This window comes from Molothrus aeneus, chromosome 9, assembly GCF_037042795.1.
Source record: "Molothrus aeneus isolate 106 chromosome 9, BPBGC_Maene_1.0, whole genome shotgun sequence".
Lineage (NCBI taxonomy): Eukaryota > Metazoa > Chordata > Aves > Passeriformes > Icteridae > Molothrus > Molothrus aeneus.
In genome coordinates, this window is record NC_089654.1 from 19,420,206 (window position 1) to 19,434,051 (window position 13,846).

At 38.6% G+C, this 13,846-nt stretch overlaps 1 protein-coding gene across 1 annotated transcript in view; it reads right to left on the minus strand.

Moving 5' to 3' along the window:
* Window positions 1-10,211: 10,211 nt before the first annotated feature.
* Window positions 10,212-13,846, minus strand: part of OLFM3 (olfactomedin 3) — a 47,154-nt gene continuing 43,519 nt past the window's right edge. The window contains exons 5-6 of the mRNA XM_066555572.1: window positions 13,336-13,442; window positions 10,212-11,561 (exon numbers count right to left, since the gene is read on the minus strand). Of these exons, the coding sequence (XP_066411669.1) occupies window positions 10,884-11,561; window positions 13,336-13,442 (785 nt within the window). The 3' untranslated portion in view covers window positions 10,212-10,883. The remainder of the gene's footprint in view (window positions 11,562-13,335; window positions 13,443-13,846) is intronic.

Genomic DNA, 13,846 nt, shown 5'->3' on the forward strand with positions numbered 1-13,846 from the left:
CTTAGTACAGGTTTGGAGAGTCTTGAAGATGGTTTACTGAGCCAGAAAATTGTCTAATAAAGTGACATTTTCATATAGGTGTTTTGTATAAATTTGTGGTTATTTGCTAAATTACAGTCCACGTAATTTTGTAATATAGTGTGAAAAGTATTTATTTCAACCATTTCTGCTCAAATTAGATGGATGGGCCTGGATCATTTATTCAAGAAAATACTTCCTGAAGAAGTGATAGCTATTTTAGAAAGAAGAAAACTCAGATATCACAAAAAAAAGCAGAAGGGTGAAGCTAGTGTCTTCATACATTCTCTTAGAAATACTTCTACCCATAGCATTTTAATGTAGTGACATAGAAGCTGAGTAGACAAAGGAAATATTCACATTGAACTACTGCATCTTCAAGGGTGAAAACAAACAAAAATTTAAAATAATTGGGTTTCTGTCTTTGATAATAAAATTAAATGGAAATATGGAGGTCTCTAACTCACTCCTGTGTATTTGTAAAATAAAAGGGGGGGGTTAGAAAAGAGGGCTTTTATTAGCAAGTATCATCCAGGCACAAACCATAGTGATTAAAAAGCCAGACATAAATGTGTAGAAGTAAGGGTCATGTTATCTGGTGTCTAATACCTGCCCAGATTATCTGGCTTGTGGTTATTTCAGTCTGTTTGGGTTTCTGTGAGCCAGGCTGGGACAGGGTGAGTCTACTGCCTGAAATTTGCTTTTTCTGTTGGGCAGGCATTGAGGCAGAGCAGAGCCACTGAGCAGAATCACTTCTGTGGGGACTGGTGGAGTTCAGACAGTCCCTGTAATGCTTCTCTTCTGCCCCAAAGAGGTTTAGAGGTTTACTCAGCCTAATCCATCAGTAGCTCACCCTTCTCCTACATAGCTATTGTAACATCTTTTTTTCTTTTTTTTTTTTTTTAAGGCAGTTTTCTTAAATTTCTCTGAAAAAAGAGAAAGTCCATTTGTTGCATCCCACTGTTGGGGTTCTTGCTTTAACATTTATATTCCACATGCCTAGTTAACTTTACTATAGTCAAGACAGAGGCCTGGAAGAACCTATAATTCAAGGCTGTAATCATGTCCCGAAATCTTTCTTTTCTGTTTAACTTAATCTATAAACCAAATCAATGAGTGCCACGTTTATAGGCCATGAGACACTTATGGCTGTTTTTCTGTTTACATAGCAATATCTATCTAGTTGTCTATGTTCTACATTCCCTCCGAGCATTTTTGGTTTGTTTTTTTTTTAATTTAACTTCAGATTATTCCATTTGTCATTTACACAGCACCCCACATAGTTGTATCAGCTCAAATAGGCTGTGAGTAGGCTGTAGCAGGACAGACAGGAGATGAAAAGAGGGAAGCTCTTTAATTGCATTTACTACTACTGAAATGAAGTGTAGAACTATATTCTTTAAAAGCTTGTGATTAGTCTTGATTCCTGGCAAGTCTGTAACAGTCATTGAAAAAACCAGAAATCATTCTACAACATTTACAAGTAAATCACTTATCCAATATACTCTCAGTCTAATTTTTCTGTTAATGACAATTGTTAAAATTGATTAAATGCTGGTTATTTCATGTATATTGCCAAAAGACAGCCCAAAGTAACCATTGCTTAACATTATCTGACTTTTTGGAGCAAAAACTCACAAAGGGTTACTCGTAACAACTTTCATGGGACTTTCTAGATCAGTAATTTCCATAAGGGCAGGAAAGTCCCAATCAATGAGACAATTTTTAAATGTGTTGACTTTTTTATGTTTCTTGAAGCGTTGCTGTGTGCTTATTCAGTTTTAACAAATCTGAATGGAAGAATGCACCCAAAAGTGCTGATAAACGCTTTAGATCTAAATCTGTCAGAGATTCATACAATCAGAGTGTAAATCTATACTGAATAATGCATTACCTAATCTGACCTTTCCTATTTCACAGACCATTGCACTTCTCCAAAATTGACTCTGGTATTGGTTCCTTGTTGAGTCCAATAGTTTGGGATTGACTGAAGCAAAACAGAGGTGAAACTTCCCACTGTTCACACACCCTCAGCATCTCTGGGTACACAAATCATTCAGTCAGTTCTCTTACAGCTCTTATTGGTAGAAAAATATTTTCAGATATGGTTTCTTAAAGCCTCTTTTAAAGTTCATAGCATTGTTTATGTAGAAGGAAATGGAAGAGTATTTGTTGAAGAGATTTCTAATTAATTACTTGAAATGCCAAAGGCCCTTTTCCATAACTTAGTGAAGCACCTTGTAAAAGGGCTCTGAAATTTTACAGGGCAGGGCCCAGTAGTGTCAGTGAAAGATAATTTAGCTATTAATAATGATAGGTGCATTCACACAGACAAGACATCCAAGCATGACAATGGGGCCAATTTCTATTTCAATATATATTAAGTGTAGGCTATTTAAAATGGGATATTTGGTAGGCCAAAGGAATCCCTATATAGTAGAAGATGACTAAGGCATTCCAAAAAGAATACAAATCAGAAAAAAAAAAATTGTAAAAAACCCTAATTAGCATTTCTAGACTTGCTGTAGCTATCTGCTTATTTATCAGAATTTCTGTAATAAATCTAATGATAAATCACCCTGGTCTTTCTCCCCTAATTCCTGGGTGGCCAGATGGCAATCATGAACAAAATGTTCCTGAGGAATGTGCCACTGAGTGGAGTAGCTAGACAGTGGCACAAAGCTTTGCAAACCACTTAGACACTGTTTACACTGATTGTTTTCTTACAAAGCCTGTCACACTGTGGAGTCTGCTTGACTTAATTACAGAGATTCCTGTGATTATTTGGGTGACCATTATGTGGAGCACTAATGTGGGTTTTTTAGTGGTGAACCACTAACTGTGGGTTTCTCAGGAGTATCTGCTGAGAGCTTCACAGTTTCCCCAGTATGAATATATTGCTGTTTGCACTGCATGGTGTGGCAGCTGCCTGGTCACTGGGGGCTGTGGCTGTCCCAGCCTCTCTGGCTGGCTGCACCCTCTGCAAGGCATGGCTAATTTTGTTCCAGGTAGAAGAAATATCTCCATTTTGGGAAGTCTGGCTAACAGGGGAGTAGTTTTTTACATTGCATATTGGATTGTTTTCTGACTGTTAATGCTTCAGTCAGTGTCTAAGCTCTTGCCCACACATGCTGTATCTCTCCAGGCATGGTTGTAAATATCATGTACAACCCAGGTACAGTCATGTGTCTCTATTTACATCTGCATCTGTCTATATTATCTGCAAAATTGATTTTGTGCTTTTTCTAAGTGTAGTTTGGAAAGGAAAACACAAAGCTGAAATTTATGTAGCTCTTTCATCCATATGTATTTGATGCACTATATACACTGATTTCTAGTTTTTATCTTCAATAGAAATATCATCCTACACTGTGGCATAAAACATTTTTATTTAAATGTGTTTTCTGCTTCTAATTTAATATGGCAAATAAGCAGTGTTCCATGCTCATAATGATAGGATTTTAAAATTTTTTGTCTGTTGAATGACATAAGTATTAATTTTTAGATGATACATAAATAGTCAATTCCATAATTACCTACTCATGTAACACATTTTATTATTCAGTAATACCAATAAAATCAACTGAGCTGGTATTTGGAATATTTTGTTGAAAAGCTGTGAGTGTTATTAAGCTAGAGCATATATTGGGAAACACTAATTGCGATAATTTTTTTACTATGTTATATTTTACAGTGTTATTGTCTTTCAGATTAGGAGCTCTGCTGTGTGTCATTTTTCTGCTCTCTATCATGATATTGCATTGCTATTAGGATAACAGCATTTTAGCATTTGCCATAAGAGTGCAGTTTAGTATTTTAGAGTGTAATTCATTCCTGGGCACAGGGCCAGGATGAGGCCTGTGAATCTCCCAAATAAGTGTCAAAGCATATAAAAATTGTCATGTTTTCCTCCCTCATTTGGCCTGCTGAGCAGAACTGCTTTTGTAGATACTTTGATGAGAATTGTGTTGTGAGGAGTGCTAGTTCAGCGATGTAAGAGCTTAAAATGTGTTTGAGTAGGGACCTGCTGCTCCTCCTGAGCATGGCTGGGCTGCGCTGTGGGTCTGATGCCCAGGGATGGGCAGAGCTCTGTGCCCAAGGTAATGCCCATCCCTGATGCTGCCTGGTGTGGGAGCAGCCTTTGGACTCCTCCAAAGGGACCAAAGTAACTGCATATCAAGTGACATTTTTTTCCTCAGAAGTTACTGGAAGGGCTCACCCGTGGCAGGCATAGCATGACTGTGAATTAACCAGCCCCTTTACCAATGGACACAGGCCTCCTTACTAGGCTGAAAACAAAACAGGCATGGCATTAAAAGTCAGTGTAAGAGTATGGGAACTGAACTTTTGGACACACGTATTTGTCTCAGCAGAAGTGAGCTAATGAGTGATACACTGACTTGAGAACTGAAAATCTGGCATCAGCTGCTGGTGAGCCAATGAAGCCCTGCTGGGCTTAAGCTGAGCACTTGTGTCCAAGGTGTTCAGCCTCAACACTGAGATTTGTACAAATGTCCTTTCTTCCCTGGCAGAGTGGGAAATGGTCTAAATTAGTGTCTGTAAATAACCTGCAGTGCTGAGGAGATGGCTGCTGCAGGAATGGCAGGTGCTGTGTGCTCTCCCCCAGGAACGAGCGACTGCCAGAGCCGCGGTGATGAGGAACCTCCCCAGGGCAGCTGTCTGTCCCCGTGCTGCACTGGCAGGGACAGCCTCAGCCACCATCCATCTGGGGTGTCCTTCAAGGTGACAGCTAACCAGATTTATTGAGATGAGGGAAGCCTAAACAAATGGCCTGTTTGCATGGTGTGACACAGACCTGGAGCTTAACTCGAAAGGTGTAATGACCTTTGACAGCGTGCACACTCAATTACTGTGAGAGCTGATTTCCTGCAGTTGGAAGTGCTGCTGACCACCTTGAGGCTGTCATCCAGAAGGGAGAAATGGATGTCTAAGCCTGCTGGGGATAATGATGAATTTAATTTGAATGAATTTCTTGCCATGGCAGATATGAAACAAAATATTTCCTTTAAAATAAATAAAAGGGAATAAAGTTATCTTGAATCTGATTTAAATTATTTCTGTAGAGCAATCCATGATATACAATCAGTATTGCTTGTAGGCAGTTTTATGGGCATGCTGGAGCTAAACTGGAAAAATAAATTTGTACCTTCTCCAGATGAAACTTGCTGTATCATAAATCTTCTATGCACTTTGAGTTCTATCTGAACAGCCATTCATTAAACATACTACAAGATGAGAGGGGTTGGGGCAGATCCAAGTGAAGATCAAGATGATTAGAGCCAACAAAAGAAGAGAAAATACAAAGAAAAATAAGCTGGAATTGTTTGTGCATGCAGCCGATAATATGTGAGGGGAAAATGGGTATTTCTGGCCCAGTGGGTTCTTCCTGTTTATGTTCACTATAAGAACATTGTAAATAGGAATTCAAACTTCTGTACAAAAGGCACAGTAAAATAAGTAATGTTTTGAGATGTCAAATCTGAGCTATTAGCTGTCATTTTCATGTGTCTTCATATACTTTCCTGTGCTGCCCTGGTCTATCAGTCACACAGTTTCTAGGGAAAATGGTACTTCTGTACAGTGGATGCAGAGGTGGAGCCAGAATGCAGCTGCTGTAAATATTGTATTCATTTATAGTGGCCTGTGTTTAAAACTCTGCCGTTTTTTGAAACAAAATCCTGGGGAAGCTTTGTTTCCCTTGGACTGCTAAAATGTTTCTGCAATGTAATTAATTGAATCTTCTGAAGCAGTAGATACAGGAGAAGTCCACAGGCTCTTCTGCCGATGCTCAGCTGACGAGAAGCCTGTGAGTTGAGTAGAAATTTCTGATTCTAAGAAAATGTGAATTTTCTTCCATGTCTATATGTTCATAGAGACAAATATCCTTGGTCTTTAAGAGGTTGGATGTTTTTATGAAAAGCTGGTGAAATTCCTCTTCATATTAAATCAATCAAAATGATTTGTATTTTAAGAGTGAGGATTCCCTCCAGAGGTGGTATTGGAAGAAACAGAGTTTTGATATCAATCAAAATCAATATCTATATTTATGAATAATCCCTCCTGAGTAATGAGAGCTGCTGAAAAGATGTGTCCCTTGTGTTCATGACCCTCATAGACTGACACAATGTGTGCTACATGTGTGAGAGGCTTCTGAGGAAAAAGAGAGAGATGTAGCCCGGTAGAAGTTTTCTTGAAATGCTTACTAAATACTCTGATTGACCACAACTAGAAGTCTACAGAGTCCACAGATTATAAGAATGGCAATTAACCATAACAGCAGAATATTCAGGAGGTTGATGTGCTTGCAGTTTTGAGAAAACTGCACACCTCAGTTCAGTGACTCTGTGGTCATAACTACTGCATCAATATAGAATCTCTGTTCTCTAGGGCCAGGCAAAAACCATACTATACAAAACAGTCATTTCTGTATGCTTTCCACAACTTGGTGCTAGGTAACTCTCTTTCCTCAGTTTCCCATTAAGTGAGTACAGAAACCCTCATAAAAATGATCTTTGCATCACCTAAATGGTCTTTTCTGTAGAAAAAATTATTCTATAATTCTAGGATTATTTGATAGTTAATTTATTTGCTTGCATGTTGATGTCCATGTATATGATCATGTGTTTGGAGAATTACTGAGGAAAGTTCAGCTTAGAAAACGGGCTTTGCTTTCAGTTCTGGAAATAAGGGGGGGTCTCTATTCTTGGTGGGGAAGTGAGTTTCAGGATTTGGTTTTTGATCTGTGGAAGGCAGTTTGCATGCTTGAGTCCTTTAGAGTGTGAGCCTCTTGTGGAATGCATTTATGACACTGTCACGGTGCAGGAGTTGCTCTCCTGGGAATCAGTGGTGTGGGGAGCTTGTCAGCACAGCAGGCTGTGATGCAGCTCTGCCCAAAGATCTGCAGCTGCAGCCCTCATTTGCCTTTTGTGGAAAAGATGCCCAAATACTCAGCATTGCCTTCTGCATGTCAAGGGTATAAGATTCACAGCAGGGAATGCTTGGCTGATTTATAGGAAGAGGTGCTTATTCAAATGATTTCCAAAAAATATTTTCTCTGGCACAAGCATCAGTATGTATCAAGACTGTTCCCTGGCAATTCTTGAACTGGAACAGGATACAATTTACTGGATGAGTGATTTGCTGTGAATGGTTTGTTCATCTCTACTCTGGCATTTTCTAAGCAATTGATTATGACAAATTACCAGGTAACAGGTTTGTTGAGGCTGTGCTTTGAAACAAACAGCCCTTGCTGTGGATCCAGCTGCTGGGCTGAGTGACAGCTAGTGCCCCTGGGCTTGTCTGAAAAGGAGGATTCTTAGATATAAGAAATCTGTGATTAAAACCTTGTATCAATCCATCTCACTCAGCCATTTTCTTTTAATTTTTCAAATTGAATCCCATCTTTTGCTAGCAGTGATTACAGTGCTGGGGAGGCTCCACACCACCCTTCCAGGGGTCTGCTTGGCACGCTGTGACACACAGGGCAGGCTGCAGAGCCTTCCTGCAGAGCAACAGACTTGGAGCTACTGGCTGGCACAAACTGCCAGAAGGGACCACAGAAGATTATTACTGTGCAGGAAGCTTTCTCTGGGAAGGTTTGTTGTGCCCATTTTGTCCTGGGCAGTAGTCAGTCCATTCCAGGGAGAGTGCTATGGCCTTTGTGGTGTGCATTGTTCACCTTCCCTAGGCTCCCTCAGGCCAGGATGCCTGGAGGATTGGCAGATTTGTGTTCCTGGGGTAGATTTGGGGTTGTCTGCATCGCTCTCTGCTGCCAGCACAGCTTGGTGGAATTTAGGTATCCTGTTTTGGGTGAAGGAGTGATAGGGTCCTTTTACATGTTTATCCCTTGAAACAGGAGGTCATTAAGATACTGAAACAGACTTTACAATTAAATTCCTCATGTTTAGGGAATTTTTTTTTTCCCCCTTACCTACTACTGGTACCCCATTATCATAATAAAAAGTGCGTATTTCACCTATAAAACTTGTAGGTTGCTTCTGCATTATGAAGATTTTCTGCTTGTGCTGCCCAATTATGAAGGCAAAGCTTGTAACAGTTATAATAGAAATCTGCTTCTATTGAGGCATAGTGGTTTCAGCCTTATGGGAATATTATTTGTAATTTCCAATTTTGAAAAGACAGGGGATCAACACATTTACAGAGAAAACAAGTCCTCCTTAGCAGAAAGCGGTGTTACTTGATAATGTCTCACCCTGTTTTGTATTGATTGTATGGAAGCTGTGATTTCATGTTTAAATATTGGAATGCAACCTGTTGTTACTAATTTAGAAGGGCAGGATTTATCTCGGTTCGACAAACCACCTTACAAAGGTGCTTTTCCAAACTCTCTTTTCCATCCATCTCTAGCACCCTGTAGTAGTGTTTTTCTTTTCTTTCACTAACAGGTGTATTACCCTGTAAATGGTATTGAAATCAGGTGAGAGTAATCTTACTTTAAGAACTGTTATCAACCTGTACTACTGTATTATTGCTAATTACACAGTGTGAAATACTTATCAAGAGATATGGAAGTAGTCATTGTTTTCAGATAAAGGGATTGTGACTATTCTTCAAATTTATGATGATAGAGTAGAAAGAAGTTTAATTTCTCAATCTAATGACTAATGTTTTTACAAATGCTATACTGGTTGAAAAAAACTTCTATTTTCTTGAAATTACTCTGTACTGGGGAAAGGTTGAGATTTGTTTTATGGCTTTTGATAAAACTCTGAACATACTCCATTTTCATAAAACATTCCTGTATAACACAAAATACCTTTTTTAATGAATAGTCATATACACTTTCACATGTCATAGAGGAGGTTTCATTGTCAATACAGGAAAGTTGATTACAGGAGGGAAGTGATTTAATTTGTCTATTCAGCTGAACTGAGTCTGTCCAAATTCTGTGTAACTGATTGTATGGGATAATAGCTACCATTTCCTCTAGACAGGAGAGGGGAGATGGGAGCGAGAAAGTAACTTTTCTCTGGTCATGTTGTAATGTAATTAGTTGTTTGCTTTTCAGGTTTTTTGCCTCCTTTATCAGTTTTTGAAAACTTATTAGCATTTTTTTGTTTTGCAACTGATATGAAAAATAAGGCAATTTGTTCAGTTTCACGTGGGCTTGTATTATAAAGCATATTTGTAAACATATATAGACACATATGTTTATAAGAATGAAAACATTAATGAGACTTTAGGTGACCTCAGCTGGTACATTAGAACAACCAGCAATTAAAATATCTGGCTTTTCAATTTCAAAGGATATAAAAAACAGAAGCTCAGATAGTGTGAGGAACACAGACTTTACAGAATTTTTCAGATACCTGTCTTTTACCATTATGCTAGAGCCCAGCTATTAAAAAAATCTGATTGCTAGTGCTTAATTTCTTTCTACTTTTGCCAAAAGAGATACATAGCACCTCATTCCTTTTTTCTCAATTATGCACAACTTTCCCTGCCCCCCCAGTTTCTAATGAGATAGTACAGCAACCCCCAGTTTTCAGAAATATTTGTTTCTTGAAGTTTGGGTGTAGCAATTCTACTACCAGCAATTTCTACCCCAAACCTTTTTGCAAGAGCTTGGCCTCGATGTTGTTCCCTAACAAGAATTTTGGTGAACACCAGGGGCACACTGATCATCTGGGCTTTGCACCTTCCCTGCTGTATTTTCTGTGATTACTGTCATCCCAGAGAAGAGTTTTGTCAACAGATAAATGTTCTCCTATTATGAATAAGAAGACAGGCAGATGGAGAGCAGCTTTGCTTTTACCACTGCTCCTCAGTGCCCCAGAGCAGCACAAACACAGGATGCACTCCCACTCTCAGCTGGTGGGCACCAGCTCCTTCCAGCTTCTGGCTTGTAAAGTTCACAGCAGGGATAACTATAAACAAGGGCAGTCAAATGGTGGAAGGGAAGAAAGTAGGAGAAAAAGACTGAGAGAAGCCAGCAGCAGGAGATAAAAACTGGGCAGAGCAAATAATTGTAAAGCTGGAACTGGTAGGAAGCTTCAAAGTTGCAAATATGCCAGTAAGCAGCACTGGTGAACAGGGGATTAGGAAGCAAAGCTGAGAATATAAATCATGCATCTGAGAACCTATTGGTCTTTCTCAGAAATAACAACCTTTTATCAGATTTTTACCACATTCAATTGACTCATAGCCAGAACTGCAATTAAGCTTCAATATATTTTATAAAAAATAGTACTTAGTTTACTTTCACATAAGTGAAGAGATACAATTGCACAATGGTGGTTACAATGGTAGAAATACATACTGTTGATAAAATGTTTGCAAGAGATTTAAAAACATACTGTACAGCACCACATCTGAAATTGGATGATGGCAAAATGAACCATATGCCTTGGCTAAGAAAATTAAATTCCTACTAAATCTGTTTTTCGGAATAAATAAAAAAATACAATGTGCAATATGTGTCCGACACTACTGAAATATTTCCTGAAGTTAAGCAATATATTAAAACAAAAAATGAGGTAAAAAAAGACATTCATGCATTTAAGCCACCATTAGTCTCTGACTCTAAAATAAGGCAGATCATAATCTTTTAAAAACTGTCTTTAGCCATTTAAATCCTCTTTAGTGCTTTTCAAGACAAGGTCTTGACAGACCTTGCAAAATCATGAGCTAAGATGCTTTTTATTTCTGACAGGTCATTTTTGACAGATTCAGCCATATTTGAGATGCATTACATAGTAGAAAATGTTGCTTTTGTTTAATGAAGAAAGAAATGTAAATTAAAAGGAACTGAGAGAGATGGATGCTTTTAGAGTTAATCACAAATGAGACTGCTTTGAAGGGAGGGAGGGGTAAGGGAAATAAAATTATGTGTCATCCTCTGTTTTAATGATGTGGAAAAGGGTGACGTTAAACAGGACTTGATGTCCATTATTCCAGGCATAGAGAGCTCTATCTCTTGCATTGTAGTCAAGCATGGATATATGAAAATACTGATTATGGAAAGGAATGTCTGTGTACTCATAAGTGGAGGTTTTTGTGGAGTAGGAGTAGTAGACCTTGGCTCCTGTTAAGTGTGAGTTAGTGACATACAAGGTGCCACAGATCATGAAGGATTCTCCAGCACTCCTCTTTGGGTAGCCCGTGCTCCAGCTCTTCAGCACCTCCAGCGTATCCTGGTTCAGCTGGCTGATGACAATGTTACCTGCGTTCTGGTTGGTGGCATAGACAGCCCACAGCCCAATTTCATCTGCCATCAGGTCGATATCAGAGAAGCCACCCCAGGTGTAAGGGTAGACATTGTGGAAGCCAGCGTACTCCAGGCTACGCTGCGCCAGCACCCGCCCCGTGTCGAAGCTGTACTTGATGATGATGTTGCTCTGGTACTTGTTGAAATAGAGGGAGCCATTGTAGACAACGTGGTTGGTTCCTGCCCATTTGAATGGAAGGTTGTATGTCCTTGATTCGGCCCCACTGACGAAGTCTGCGATGGATTTGTATTCACGGACGATTTTATTGTTGGTGTAACTATCCATGTACCAGACCTGGAAAGGAAACAAAGATTGGGAATGACCGTCTCAAACATAGTGTGTGGTAGGTGATCATGATATGGCATTGGGGAGTGTCACGGTTTGGTGTCAATGTGTTTTTCTCTTCCGGAGAAGTCTCCATAACATTAACAAGAGGGACTTCTCTCCCTAAGTGAACTGAAGAAAGACTATTTTAGAGGTGGTAAACTGACTGGGAATTTTAGGTTTTGTTTCTTTACATTGTCCGTGGGAAAGAGAAGGTTGTGGGGTGAGGAGAAGTGTTCTGAAGGGTTTGCTTTGATTCCTACTACTTTTTTTTTCCTTTTAGTTACTGTTGATAACATTTTCTTTTTACCCTTTTAAAGTTTTGAGCCTGCTTTGCCTTTCTCCTAATCCTATCTCACAGCAGGAAGTGAATGCATGAGCGATTGGCCAGCACTGAAACCTGCCACGCTCTTTGGTGCATTGGCCAGGAAATCTTAAAATTGGGGAAATCTTAAATTGGCAAACCAAAACCATTACACAAAGACCTTGCAGAAAAAGAAGGAAAACAACTTTTAGCTGTATAGCAGGCTACGAAAGTGCAATATTGGCAATGTTCCTGTTACAAAAGCAGGAGGAACTCTTGAATTTCTGAGTCAAACTTATCTGTACAGGTCAACTCTCAAAACAACTGTTACTAACTACAGTGTCTGCATTTTCAGAGAAATTTAATTCTGGGTTATTCAGTGTTTGGGCTTGTGCTATATTGTGCTTGCTTAAAGGTATTTCTAGACACTAATAATCTAAGAGAGAGGTGGGAAATGGCATGTGAGATAAACTTGAATTTATACTTAGGAATAAATGTAGGTAAATTCTTTTCAGCTGATTCTCTATTCAAAGAAAAAAAGTATTTTCTTAGTAAAGGAAACAAAAACAATAGTAATGAAACTAGTAAAGTTTCAAAGCCCTTTTCTCCCTTAAAACAGAATTGTTACTTTTTTTAAATGTTCTTTATACAACTTCCATTCCCCCATTTTATTCTTTCATACCATTTGCTTTTTCTCCTTTCATTTTCTCAGAGTTTGATGCTCTCTAAAGGTAATTGGGATTTCTGGACTCAGGAGCAAACATGCATGGACACAGTGGGCAGGGGAGAACTGAACACAAATCTTTATTTATTGTCATTTTTCTGTTGCCTTTTCTGTTGCCTTCAGTTTTTTTTCAGTATTCAAAAAATTAATCTTGTGAGTTTCACACAAAGGAAACCTAGAGTTTTGACTTCCAAAGCTCTTTGATGAAGAGAGCATCTTCTCAAAACTGTAGCCAATTTGAGATCCTATTGGAGATCCAAATAACAAAACAATAACATAACTTGGATATGATAGAGCAAATGATCTGACCAGAGCCTATATGGGGCTGAATCCTGCAAATTTTAACTGTGCTGTATTATGGGTCCTGCTCTTGGGTTAAAATGTTAATGTTTGTTTCAGATTACTCTGGTTTTTAAAAGACCTAAGTGCAATTAAATATGTTAGGAAATACAAAAAAAATTGGGTTGTCAGTTCTGATAGATGATTGTCAACCCTGAAAAAGTTGAAGTAAATGGCAGAAAAGTGCTTAGATAACTTTTGTATTTGGATATTTTTCCAAAAATACTGTTGCTTTTTCTCTGGATATGTTTGAGTGTGAAAATGACTGAAGTAGAAAAACATGCTTAGGAATGTAACGTCCTAGGGGAAAATATCTTTTAAAAGACTAAAACAAAGCTAGTAAGACTCCAGGACACAAAGATAGTGCCTTAACATACTCGGTTATTCTTCTCTGATGCCAGTGGATCCGTCATCCAGGCTCCAAATCGGGTTCCAGATATCTTCACTGTAATGGGGCCTGTAATTTTCATCAATTTGCCACATGCTGAAATCAAAAAAACAAATGCATTAATGCACAACTCTCCTTGATGTCAGAGCACAAGACCAAATGCTCCAAACTACACAGTGGCTCAGGGGATTCAGGCTTATGTTGAAGATTGATTGTCACCTTCACAGGGGGAGTTTTACCATATTGAAAAGTAATATAAATGTGCAAAAATATGCACGTAAAATTTTATTAGTATGTATTTTTGTATTTACATCTTTGTAATTTACATTTTGTATTTACATCTTACATCCAAGTACAGTTATGGTCTTTGGGCATAAGCTAAAATACAACCAGTAAAATATCTTCTGAGCTGAAGTGAAGAACATTTAATAATAATTGAAATCAAGACATAATCCTTCCCCTGCCTTTTGCCCTCAGAAAGTTGAGCACAAAGCTGGGAT